This window comes from Lolium rigidum, chromosome 3 (assembly GCF_022539505.1).
Source record: "Lolium rigidum isolate FL_2022 chromosome 3, APGP_CSIRO_Lrig_0.1, whole genome shotgun sequence".
NCBI lineage: Eukaryota > Viridiplantae > Streptophyta > Magnoliopsida > Poales > Poaceae > Lolium > Lolium rigidum.
Window position 1 is genome coordinate 237,459,094 of NC_061510.1, and position 12,146 is coordinate 237,471,239.

At 49.4% G+C, this 12,146-nt stretch overlaps 2 protein-coding genes across 2 annotated transcripts; both read right to left on the reverse strand.

Annotated features, from left to right (window-relative positions):
- Positions 1–6,159: 6,159 nt before the first annotated feature.
- LOC124696209 (scarecrow-like protein 14) lies at positions 6,160–7,929 on the reverse strand. Its single transcript, XM_047228968.1, has one exon. It carries the CDS (start codon positions 7,927–7,929, stop codon positions 6,160–6,162), a length of 1,770 nt encoding a protein of 589 aa, XP_047084924.1.
- Positions 7,930–9,048: 1,119 nt separating this feature from the next.
- Positions 9,049–11,459, reverse strand: LOC124696210 (scarecrow-like protein 14). Its single transcript, XM_047228970.1, has one exon. It carries the CDS (start codon positions 11,457–11,459, stop codon positions 9,429–9,431), a length of 2,031 nt encoding a protein of 676 aa, XP_047084926.1. The 3' UTR covers positions 9,049–9,428.
- Positions 11,460–12,146: the final 687 nt, after the last annotated feature.

Here is a 12,146-nt window from a genome sequence, read left to right on the forward strand (position 1 = left end):
GGGCAGTTCCTGTAGCCCCTGGAACTTAACAGCACGCTACCCGGCCTGTCCGGCGGTTTCACCAGCCTGTCCGCAGACCAGGCCGGACTTGAACGAGGACAGCCCGGTCTATCCGGGGAATCGCCGGACTTTCCCTCTCCGTTCGCCGGACTGTCCGTTGTGGTATTTTCTTTGACGTTTATTTGTTGTGGAAACACATCGAAAGTAAAATTTATATAATGAATAACAATGAATGGAAGTACATGAAAATGAAAAATGGTATAGAATCACAAATGGTTTCCGTCAATTACAATTAAGGCGAAGTAAATACATAATCTTCAAGGTAAAGCTTTAATTTTGTAATTTCGCTAGTGAAGATGCACTTCTACTTGTTTTCTTTTTTCCATATACCTGCATTACAAAACGAAATTATTTAGTACTCGTTTAACATAGATTTAATTAATCGGCCTAGCTAAGAAAAATATGTAAGAAGACTTACTCCGGATGTTTTTTGCACAACTTTTTGTTCCGTTTGTTATGACCGATGACACCACAGGCGGTGCACCCCCGATTCCGGGTCTTACGCTCGTCGAACGCTAGTGGTCTACCATTTTTCGTCACGGGGTGATTTACCTCTTGTGCAGATTTTGTGTTTTGCTTAGGTGCTCCTCTCGTGGCAACCTTATTGGGATCACCAACCGGAACTGCATTGCCTTGAAAATCATATGCGTCTTCTTCGGCGAAGGCTGTGTGACCATCATGTCCATTCTTTTTCGCATATTTTCTTGCTACTAAGCCCTTCATATATGCCATGAACTCATTATACATTGCTGGATCATCTACTACCGCATCCATAGCTTCCGCCGATACTGTTTCCATGTCGTTGTATCTTTTTCGCTTCCCTGGCCCCGAGTAACCGTACGCGAAAAGATCGCTTCTGCGCCGTGCTGGCAATCCATTTCTTGCCATTTTGGAGAATCGCCGAAGAACACAACAGTCCGGTATTTCGGAAAATTTCAGGTGCTTCAATACATATAGGATATGCTTGCATGGAAGCCCCTTACGATTCATTCTTCGGCAGCTGCACTGTATTAACTCTTTCGGCTGATTAGGGCTATACTCCACGATAAACGAGTATCCGCCGCTATTCCTCCATTTGACCATAAACTGTTTAGAGCCCCCTGTTCCCACGTATTCCTCAAAAATCTCGAGGTCACCAAGCTTCTTCACATCCTGCCGCAAGATGTAGAAGTTGGCTGGATCGAAGGCATGGGCAAGAGCAACCTCTATCTCTTTGGATTCGATGAATCGCCACCGGTAAACTGCGGGAACAGATGCGGTCATCTTCGGCCTCGCTCTCACGGATGCGAACAATGGCATTCTCGTAATGCATTATCAAGTCAACTAGGGTCATACCATAATCCGGGTGAAGGTGAAGGCATGAGTTCAAACTCTCACTTCTCCGATTGCTTTTCATACCAAGGAAATATCCACCGGTCGGATACGCGGCAGCCCAAATTCTCTTCTTATTGTACATCCTTTTGAGCCATTCTTCGGTACTATCTGTCTCCCACTTGCGACGAAACGCGCTCCATCTTTCCTCAAAAATGGCTTCTGAAGTGGCGTAGTATAAGAATGGCCGAAATTCCTTTAGCGACTTATGACCAAGGTGTCTCTTCATGTTTTTCTCTATGTGCCAAGTACATAGACGGTGCCACACGTCTGGAAGGACATTCCGAATAGCTAATATCATCGCGGCGTCCCCATCGGTAATAAGACCTTTGGGCTTCTTCGACACATTGCGATCAAGAATGTCCGAAGCAGCCAAGCATATGTATCTTCTGTCTCGTCCGACACGAGAGCGCATGCAAACACCGTAGTCTTACGATGATTGTTCGGGCCTACAAAAGGAATAAATGGCATAGCATACCGGTTCATCTTGTACGTGCTATCAAACACCACCACGTCGCCAAAATCTCGATAGTCCTGCCGTGATCGAGAATCACACCAGAACATGCTTTTCAACCGTCCTTCATCATCTACTTGGTAATCAAAAAAAAATTCAGGATCACTCTTCTTCCTCGCGGCCATAATACCAAGTGCTGTGGCAGCATCACCCTTCGCAATAAGCTTCCTCTTCTCCCTGCAACATAGGTTGTACAGATCTCGCCTTACGAAGCCTACACCACCGTAGCCATGTCTTCTGAGAAAGTGTTTCATAATCATGTACTTTCTCATCCCACTTGCTCCCAAAGATAGTATCTCAGCTCTCTGGTACGGCTTAATCTTTCTGTGCGATCGAAGAAATGGTACTTCGTCCGGTCTAGCTGGTTTATGTCTGTGATTGCCGTAAAAACTTTTGACAACCCATACTCCTCTCGATAGGTCACGCTTCACGGTGAGATTGGCATTGCGGTTACAACGAGTCTCGGGTCGTAGCCTACGACCGCGGCCTTCCGGCGTTAAAAGCTTTTCCCGACGTTTCCCGCCTCGGAACGGACATACCGCCTTAACCGTATTTCTCCCTTACCACGTTTCCCTCGCTTTGCCCTCTTCAAAATGTCCTTCCGGATGCTGAAGCCATGCTCTCTCGCATAGCTGTTGTACCACACAAAAGCCGCCGGTTCGGAAGAAAATGTCATGTCCAGTATTTTACAGTGCTCTTCCATAGAGTGCATCTTATATTCATTACTCACAATATCCGGGTCCGCTTGACCGTGATGTTCACGCCCATTGTCGGCACCGGATATCACCTACACATGAAGGGAAAATAAGTCATAAAAGTTGTCGTTCCAACGGTAACATTGACGGTTTGCCATACTAAAACTATATACTTACTTCGCTCTTATTTTCAGAGCTTGATTCCTCGTGATGCAGTCCTACCTCCACGCTATATTCATCAAACCCAACCTCCATGTCCGAATACTCATCCTCCTCGTGACCACCGTATAGCACCTACACAGCCAAAAACAAAGAATGTAACATGTCACTTCATTGCTTCCATTCATTGGTAGCCATTAAAAAATAATCAACATACTTCACTCATGTTTTCTGAGGAGGCCGATGATGGAAGGTTCTCCCCAAAAGGAGGTATATTTTCATAGATCCTGGATTTGGAACTATTCTCCGAAGTAGAATCATCATCGCCCGTATATCCGTCATCCCCGTCACTCCAAGTTGAGCTATAGTCCCCCATTTCTCCAAAAACTACACAAAACCCGCACGCAATAAAGAATTAATGCAAAATTCTAAACAATAACGCAATGCAAATCACTATTTCATATTTAGTACACGGACACGGACAGCGGACAGTCTGGAAGAAAGACCCCGGCCTGTCCGCCGAAGGCCGGACTGTCTGGTTCGTGTGTGCCGGACTGTCTTCCCAGCGCCGGACACGCTAAATGAGACGCCGGACATGTCCGGCGGCAGAGATTCAAACTTACCCAGCGAAAGATCGGCTCGCCGGAGAGACGGAGCTCGACGCGACGGCGTGCAGCAGAGGCGTCTCGTCGAGTAGGCCCTGAGGATCGTGGAGATGGGAGTGCCGAGATCGTCGGGAAGATATGCCCTGGTGGAGGAGGTCTATGGTGACGGAGTGCGGCGCCGACGGCGGCTCGTCGAGCTCCGGGGAGATGCCGGTGAAGAGGAGATCGTGGAGAAGCGACGGAGGAGCCCTGTGGCGGAGGAGTGCGGCGGTGAGGAGGTGATCGTGGCGTCCGAGATCGTGCGACGGGACGGCGGCAGCCGGCTCGTCGAGTTCGAACGTGGGAGATCGATCACGATCGTGGGAGGAAGGAGGAAGACGCATACGGTATAGAGACGGTCATATACGAGTTCACATACGGGCGTCATACGGGCTTGGATATGGGTTTGGTGGGCTTTTGAGCCAAAACTAATTTTGGGGGGGGGGGGGGGGTTGTACCGGAGCACACGTATATGTTTTTCTGGGTGGAACCAGGGCTGCGGGAGGTCAATGTGGGTGATCCTGACCTCTGGTGGGCCACCATCCCTTGCTGCCAGCCAGCGCAGCAGTTCTGACCACTGGAACCCGTAACGGAAGCCATAATCAACGATGTGCAACCTGCTCTTCCCCATTGCTGCCTTGAAGATGGCCTTGTTGGCGAACAAGAAGGATACATTCCTGAAGCAGCAGGTCGAAATGAATAACTGGTAATCCTCTGAGTGTGCCACAGAAGAGGTGCCCTTCGCCGTGAGTATCCCATATACCTGACTGCCTGTGCCGGTGAGCCGCGCCTCTAGCCCCTCGGCGAACCAGTAGGCAAGCCGATGTGTGGCGTCGCCAGTGGGTGATGCATGCAGCTGGATCACCTTGAGCAACTCACCTGCACTCCGGCGGTCATCAATGACCGCCTTGGCACAGTGGATCAGCAACGTGTGCAGGTCAATCACCTGTGCCTCGCTCTTTCTCCCCTTCTTGTTAATGTTGCCAGTCTGATTGTCCATGGCTATTTGCATTTGGTCCAACACCTGGCAGGCACCAGGTTCCACCAATTTGGTCGTCCTACCAACATCACCCTCCAGCTCTCCGTGCCTCTCCTTGCAGCCCCTGTCGCTTTTCTTCTTCAATTGGTCCTGCCCACGGGTGGTTGTCAGCTCGCTGTCTGTGGGCAAGAACCTGTTAGCCTCTTCCATGCCCTTGAGGAAGGCAGTGCTAAACATTTCCGTGTTGTACTCGCCGTCAGCGAGCAACAACAAGCTGCGAACCTCATCAACACATTTGAACTTAAAGATGGCGGAACTGCGAGAGCTCATGTCACCAGCCAAGATATCGCCTTGGTCTGCCACTAAGGCAGAGTTAAGTGTGCTGGATGAGAGGATTTGGGCAAAGGGCCACTGGGCTTTGAGGAGCGCAGGGTTATCCTCGTCAAGGTGCTCCTCCTCCTCCTCCATGAGGATGCGCGCGATATTTGGGAGTGCCAGGTGATCCTGCACGGCAAAGCAGTTGCTGTCATCGTGCGCCATTGAGGGAAGGTTGGGCAAGAAAGGAGGGGCAGACATGGTAATGACAGAGGGCAGTGGCAATGTGCTTCCTGGAATAAATGGAATGGAATCATGGTAGGTATGATGTTACTCAGTCAAACTTGTATCCTTGTAATCACCGAACTGTCTCCAACAAGAAAGAACAAAAAACAGCCGTCCTAATCATCTATGTATGATGTAACCTTCTTGTTCCATTTCCAAGTACAAGATGTCAAAAACAAACTGGCATTCTAAAATACTCTGGAAAGAATGACAAATGGATGATGTTCGAGTAGTATGTGCACATGAAAATATTTGCATACCAGTATACCACTTTAATGATGAAGGGCTAAACTAGCAGCTCTATTTGCACGACATTTGTTTTGAAAGAGCACTTAGCAAGGTTGGCACAGTCCAATAAAAAGAGATCAGCACAATAAATCCGCTGCTGAATCCATCAGGTTACCTAAGCAAAGAAGAGCAGTGGCCAACTTGAATCAAAAACATGTCTCTAATTTAATCATACTCAAGTGAACATACAGTAACACTGACAGTCTAAAAATAACAAATAATTTATTATCTCTATAGACTATACTTACCAGCCAACTGTTAAAGAGCATGGTAGCTTCAGAAGGAACAGAATTGGTTACCGTGCTGATCCTCATCATCTATAACCGAACTTGTAACATATGCGACCAAACATAAAATGTATGAACACATGAGGTTGATATCACCTCATTCTAACAACCTTATAGGTATTTTATTTCCAATATTTAACTTCATCTTCCTTGCCGGCATCCCATGAATCCATCAGACAGCGACAAAGAGATCCGAAAGTTCCTGTGAATATCCAGATCTCAGCATCAAATTCTGGAGACTGATGCGCCACTGTAGTGGCCAGTTACATTAGCCACAAAAACAAGCATGCTACCAGTTCAAATTTATTGGATCATGTATGTAGCCATCACGCCAGATAAATCACAAACCATACAGATATATATTTTTATCTTCTTTATGAGCTTGAGTACAAGACAAGAGCAAAAAAAAAAAGGAAAATCATCCCAAATGATTTATGCCGTCCGACGAACACTGGACGAGTCAAAATGCATCTCCAAAGTTTAGAATATAAACCTCATCACAAATAGTAGAGTGCTAATTATCTGTAGCTGCCTTTGCTCCAGTACAGCAAGGAGAAAATAGCTAACAGTGGTAGCTAGTTGCCTCTGCCACCCACGTCGAGTGGGCGTAAAGAATGCGACCCTTCCAACCCTGCAGCAGCCATTGCTGATCCTCGTCAATGTCAAAATCCTTGTGGTAGTCGTTCTTGACCATGTCCCTAGCCATCTTAACAGTCTCTTTGTTCAGTGGCAGCTGCCTGAGGCCGGCCCGTTGGTTTCTGATCTGCCAATGCTTATAGGTCTCACCACGCTCCACCCTATCCTCTCCCTCATATGCGATAGCATTCAGGACAATCCAGCCAAAGACGTCACGCTCCAGCGCCAGCCGCAGTTTGCTCTCCCGTGGCATGGTTGCATCAAGCATGTCAAAAAACGCAGAGTGATAGAAGAGGGCTTCTCGGAACCGTGACAGGAAGAAGGTACCATAGGAGCCATTCATGATGCTTTGGACAAACACGTCTGGCTCCATCTTGCTGATGTTGCTGAGGACTGCATCCCTGGGGTTTGGGCTGGCTGCGATGACACTCTCGTCCATTAAGGTCCTGAAATTGAATTGGTCGTTCACAGCAAGAACCTCGTCAGGTTTAATGTCCAGGTCCTCGATGCAAACGGTCTGCCACTGCGCCATGATTGCACGGTACTTGAATGGAACACCAATCTCTCGGGCAATGTCAGTCAGCCGATTACCCATTTCCTCCATATGTTTTTCTGGGTGGAATCCAGGCTGTGGAAGGTCAATGTGGGTGATCCTGACCTCCGGCGGGCCACCATCCCTTGCTGCCAGCCAGCGCAGCAGCTCCGACCACTGGAACCCGTAATGGAAGCCATACTCTACGATGTGCAACCTGCTCCTCCCCACTACGGCATTGAAGATGGCCTTGTTGGCGAACAAGAAGGATACCTTCCTGAAGCAGCAGGTGGACATGAATAGCTGATAAGCTTCTGCGTGTGCCACAGCAGAGGTGCCCTTTGCCGTGAGTGTGCCATACACCTGGCTGCCTGTGCCAGAGAGCCGCACCTCCAGCCCCTCTGCGAACCAGTAGGCAAGCCGCTGCGTGGCATCGCCAGTGGGTGAGGCATGCTGCTGGATCTCCTTGAGCAACTCACCCGCACTCTGCCGGTCATCCATCACCGCCTTGGCACAGTGGATCAGCAACGTGTGCAGGTCAATCACCTGCACCTCATTCTTTCTCCCCTTCTTGTTATTCTTCCCAGACCCATTGTCCAAGGCAATGAGCATTTCGTCGAACTCCTCATAGGCACCGGCATCCTGACGTTTGCTTGTCCTGCCAACGTCAGCCTCCAGCTTGCTGTATCTGTCCTTGCGGCCCCTGCAGCTTTTCTCCTTTGCTTGGCCCTGGTTGCTGGCCATTAGGTTGCTGTCTGTAGGCAAGAACTTGTTGGCCTCCTCCATGCCCTTGAAGAAGGCAGTGCTGAACATGTCCATGTTGTGCTCATTGTTGGCGAGCAACAAAAAGCTGCCAACCTCATCTGCAGCTTTGAAGTTGAAGACGTCTGAGCTAGGCATGCTCTGAATAACACTGTCTTTGACTGAACTCCTTGAATGTGTGACACCGGCAAAGTTGTCGCTTTGGTTTGCCAATAAGGCAGAGGCAAGCACACTGGAGGAGTAGAGAATTTGGGCAAAGGATCGCTGGGCATGAAGGAGCACAGGGTGGTTCTCATCCACATCCTCTTCCTCTTCCTCCTCCTCCATGAGGATTCTTGCAATATAGGGAAGTGACAGGTGATCCTGCATAGCACTGCAGTCATCGACGGGAGTTGCAGCCATGGTGGCGTGCAGTGTAATGGCAATGACAATGGGCTTCTTAGGATTCAAGAGTAAGCTGTTGGTGAATGGAACAGAGGCATGGTAGATTGGTAGGTATGATGTTGCTGTGCTAAGCTTGTTTCCTTGGAATCACCGATTATTTTCCAACAAGAAAGTACAAATAACACCTGATTTCCTAATCAACCATGGTAGGATGTCACCTTCTGCCGCTTCTTGTTCCAATTCATAGCACAAGAGTGTTACATATTTTACTCTACTCCTGATCCTTGGCAAAATAAAAGACATGCACACAATACACTACTCCTGATGTCTGAACTACAACTAACAGTACTTTGTCCCACATGAAAATCAAAAGGAAAAGGAGCGCAAAAACACAATAGTTTATGTGGATGTCTGCAAGGTCGCACCAATATGTCAAGAGAGTAAACAATATGTTCCCACAGACCAAAGCATACCTTAAGATCTTTAACCATGCTAAAGTTTGTACACGTCTTAGAGATGCTTGATCCCTAGTCCTATGTTCTCTCGCATGCTCTGCACATTTAACCAAATCAGTGGCCTTCTACAGTCCGGCGGGTAAGCAACAAAACATAGCACAGAATACTATAACTTGCAAGGTGCAAACATAGAGAGAAAAGGCAATCGAGATCAAGTAATAAGCTCACAAGGATGTACAGAGGTAGTCAGTACTCATTGCTGGAAGCATAAAGTACACATTTGGAAAGCATCACTAGAGCAATATTGAAACCCAAAATCAGTAGAGAACAGTATGAAGAATGGGCCTAGAAGTGGTTAACAGCTGGAGGAATATTCAATCTGCAATTGCGCACAGTTTGCACCTTTCTCAGAATCATGATACAATAGTATACCACTGAGCTCTACAGAAGTTATATTATAAATTTTGTTTTCCCAGAGAGGCAGTTATAGGATCATCTGTTTTCTAGGACCATTGCAAAATTAAGGCTATAAAGTAAGTGCCTGTTGTGTACAGAAACCATCATCAGTGCAAATTAACCTTTAACTGTTTGTGCAGAGAATTTAAGAATGAGTGCACATCAACTCTGACTAGCCACTAGCCAGTACAACTTTACGGCTTCAACACACATCTGGTTACTCTACACAGGCCCAAAGGGACATGCCAACACAATTTGACAACATGAACTCATAAATTCTACAGGTCTTTTGGAACATTGTTACAAATCCGCAGCAATACAATAGCCAAAGCATCCAATTCAGTGCCAGCTCATGAACGTATAGACATTACTGCATTCTGCAGATTTCTAACTTACAAAAGTTCCACCCCTAAAGCTTCGTGATCCATGATGAGCATAATCAAGTGGTTTTGAAATAATAACTTGTGTCATCAAGCTCTGGGTCACCATAGAAGTAACTTACTACCTCATGGCACCGTGGAAGTTACTACAACTTGGGCGTTGAGCTAAGTATAAATATGGATAGATCAATCGAAGTCTAGAATCAAAGTTAGATCGAGAAAGAAGCTAGCTGGCATCGTCTGCAATCCAGGCTGACCAGGCATAGAGCACACGCCCCTTCCACCTGTGCAGCAACCACCGCTGATCCCCATCAACAACGAAGTCTTTGTGGTAGCTGTCCTTGACCTTGTCCAGCACAAGCTTAACAACCTCTGGGTTCAACGGAAGCTGCCTCAACCCAGCCCGGTGGTTCCGGAGTTGCCACTGCTTGTATGTCTCAGGGCGCTCCACCCGGTCTGCACCCTCACATGCTATGACGTTCAAGGCAGATCGGCCAATGATGTCGCGCTCAAGCAGCAGACGTCCGTTGTTGTCCCGGGGGACGGTCGCATCCAGCAGGTCAAATTGTGCAGAATAGTGGAACAGCGCCTCCCTGAACCGTGTCAGGAAGTATGTAGCACCGTACGAGCCATTCAAAATCCCGTGGATGAATACATCTGGGCGCATCTCCCTAATATTGTTGAGAACCTGATCCCTGGGGCTCGGACTATCAAAGCCGAGGTTTTCGTCCATCAGAAGCCTGAAATGGCAAAGACTAATCACCACAAGCACCTCATCCCGGTCGATGTTCAAGTCCTTGGGCTTGACAGTCTCCAGCTTTGCTGCGATACCATGAAACTTAAACGGCACACCGAACACACGGGCAAAGTTGCTGAGCCTGCGCCCCACCTCCTCAATGTGATAGGATCCACGAAAACCAGGTTGAGGGAGATCAATGCCGGTGATCCTCACCTCCGGAGGTCCACCTTCTCTAGCCGCCAGCACGCGCAGCAAGCCAGGCCACTGGAATCCTTGATTGAGACCATAGTCCACAATGTGCAAGCGTCTCCTCCCTGCCACGGCATTGCAGATGGTCTTGTTGGCGAAGACGAAGGCCACCTTCTTGCAGCAGCAAGCTGCCATGAGAAGCTGGTTGGCCTTGAGGAAGTCCGTAGCCGATGTGCGCCTCACCATTAGCGACTGGTACAGCTCGCTTCCCCTACCCGCCAGCCGTGCCTCCAGCCCCTCGGCGAAATAATACGCCAGCCGTTGCGCCGCATCCCCGAGGGGGTTTGAGTTGTGCTTGATCCGCTTCAGCAGCTCGCTCGCGCCGCGGCGGTTGTCGGTGGACAGCGCCTCAGCGCAGTGCAACAGCAGTGTGTGCAGGTCCACCATCTCACTATGAACCGGGTCCTTTCTCGGCCTTCCCCTCTTCCCACTCCCCTTCCCGATGGAGCCATCCACGGGGATGCACAGCTGCTGAACCCCCTTCATGCATATCTCCTGCTCCTGGAACATCATTTCATCGAACAGCTCGCGTGCACCATCCTCCTCCTGCTCTGGCATCATCAATTTGGTGGCTCTGCCGGCCTCCGGTTCCAGCATGTCCCTCCTTTTCTTGAGGCCACCACCTGCAGGCACTCTATCCTCCTCCGTCACTGCGAAGGTGGAACCAATGTCGACTGTGAGGCTGCTGTTGGGCGGCAAGAATTTTCTTGCCTCCTCCATTCCTTTGAGGAAGGCCAAGTTGAGCATGTCCTTGTCGCCGGACAACAGGCCATTCCCATCAAAGAAGCCAGAGCCGAGGCTGGGCTGCTCAGTTTCGCCGTTGAGGAGCGCGGAGCTCTGGGTGTCAGGGAATCCCGTGGCAGCGGGCGACCAGGAGATCTGGACTGGGTCGTACGGCGACGCAGTGCTGCGGGTGGGGGAGGCAGTGGCGTCGGAGGAGGATGAAGACGGCGAGAGCGTGGAGGTGGAGGTGGAGGCGGAGCCGCTGGCGCTTTGGATGGCGTCGACGAGGATCTGGGCGAAGGGAAGCTGCGCCCTTAGGAGCGCGGGGTGGTCGGGGTAGAGGAAGAAGTGGTCGTCCGTGCCCTCCTCCATGAGCAGGCGCGAGATGTAGGGGAGCACCATGTCGTCGAAGGAGGAGTCGCCGTCCTCCTCGCACTGGGGCGTCGGCGGCAGGTCGACGAAGAGGGACGGGGACGGCGGCTCCAGCCGCGCTAGGAAACCCAGCTGCTGCCCCAGGAACTCCTCCGGCGTGCCACTACCAGCCATTGCCATGCTGCTAGTAGTAGGAAAAAACAAGCCACTGTCAAGCTTTGCTAGCGATGCTTCCTGGACAAAGAGTCAAATGCAACTCCGGCTCGCCGCCGGTCCCAGCCGAAGGCGGAGCACTAGTGCACCAGATATATATAGAAAAGAAAAAGGAAAGCAAGTGTGTGAAATTGATGGTGAGGCTTAGCCTAACATGGCGATCGCAGCATATTATACTAATTCCAGAAGATTTCTGCCGTGGTGTACACAAAGATTCAAGGACTGATAATTTAACAAGGCACGAGCAAGTTGGACGGGAGCTGAGCGAGCAGGTACACCAACCCAAGCAAGCTAGCTAGGAGATGGATAATTCGCCATTGACCGTCCCTGGAATTGATTATCATGGCTGATAGCTCTGCATCGGTCCAGGCTGCAATACTTGCTCTTACTTTATCTACGGGTCCCAGATCGTGCATACACAATCAATCCCTCATCTGTTCACTACCCTCACTTAAATAATCATTTGTTCATTCATACTACTACTAGTACTCCCACTATACACTTGTGACTTGGTCGCGTGCGCTTCTCAACTCTCAGAGATCTGATCTGACGAAACTGAAGAATCAACAATTTTACGGTAGCTCACAGTTCTTCAGTTTGGTTTGCTACACCTTGATCAAATACAGCCGTCGATCTTCCTTCCACCCG

Excerpts from the sequence above, each read along its gene's own strand:
- LOC124696209 (XM_047228968.1), bottom strand. The coding sequence starts at position 7,929 with ATGGCTGCAACTCCCGTCGATGACTGCAGTGCTATGCAGGATCACCTG.
- LOC124696210 (XM_047228970.1), bottom strand. The coding sequence starts at position 11,459 with ATGGCTGGTAGTGGCACGCCGGAGGAGTTCCTGGGGCAGCAGCTGGGT.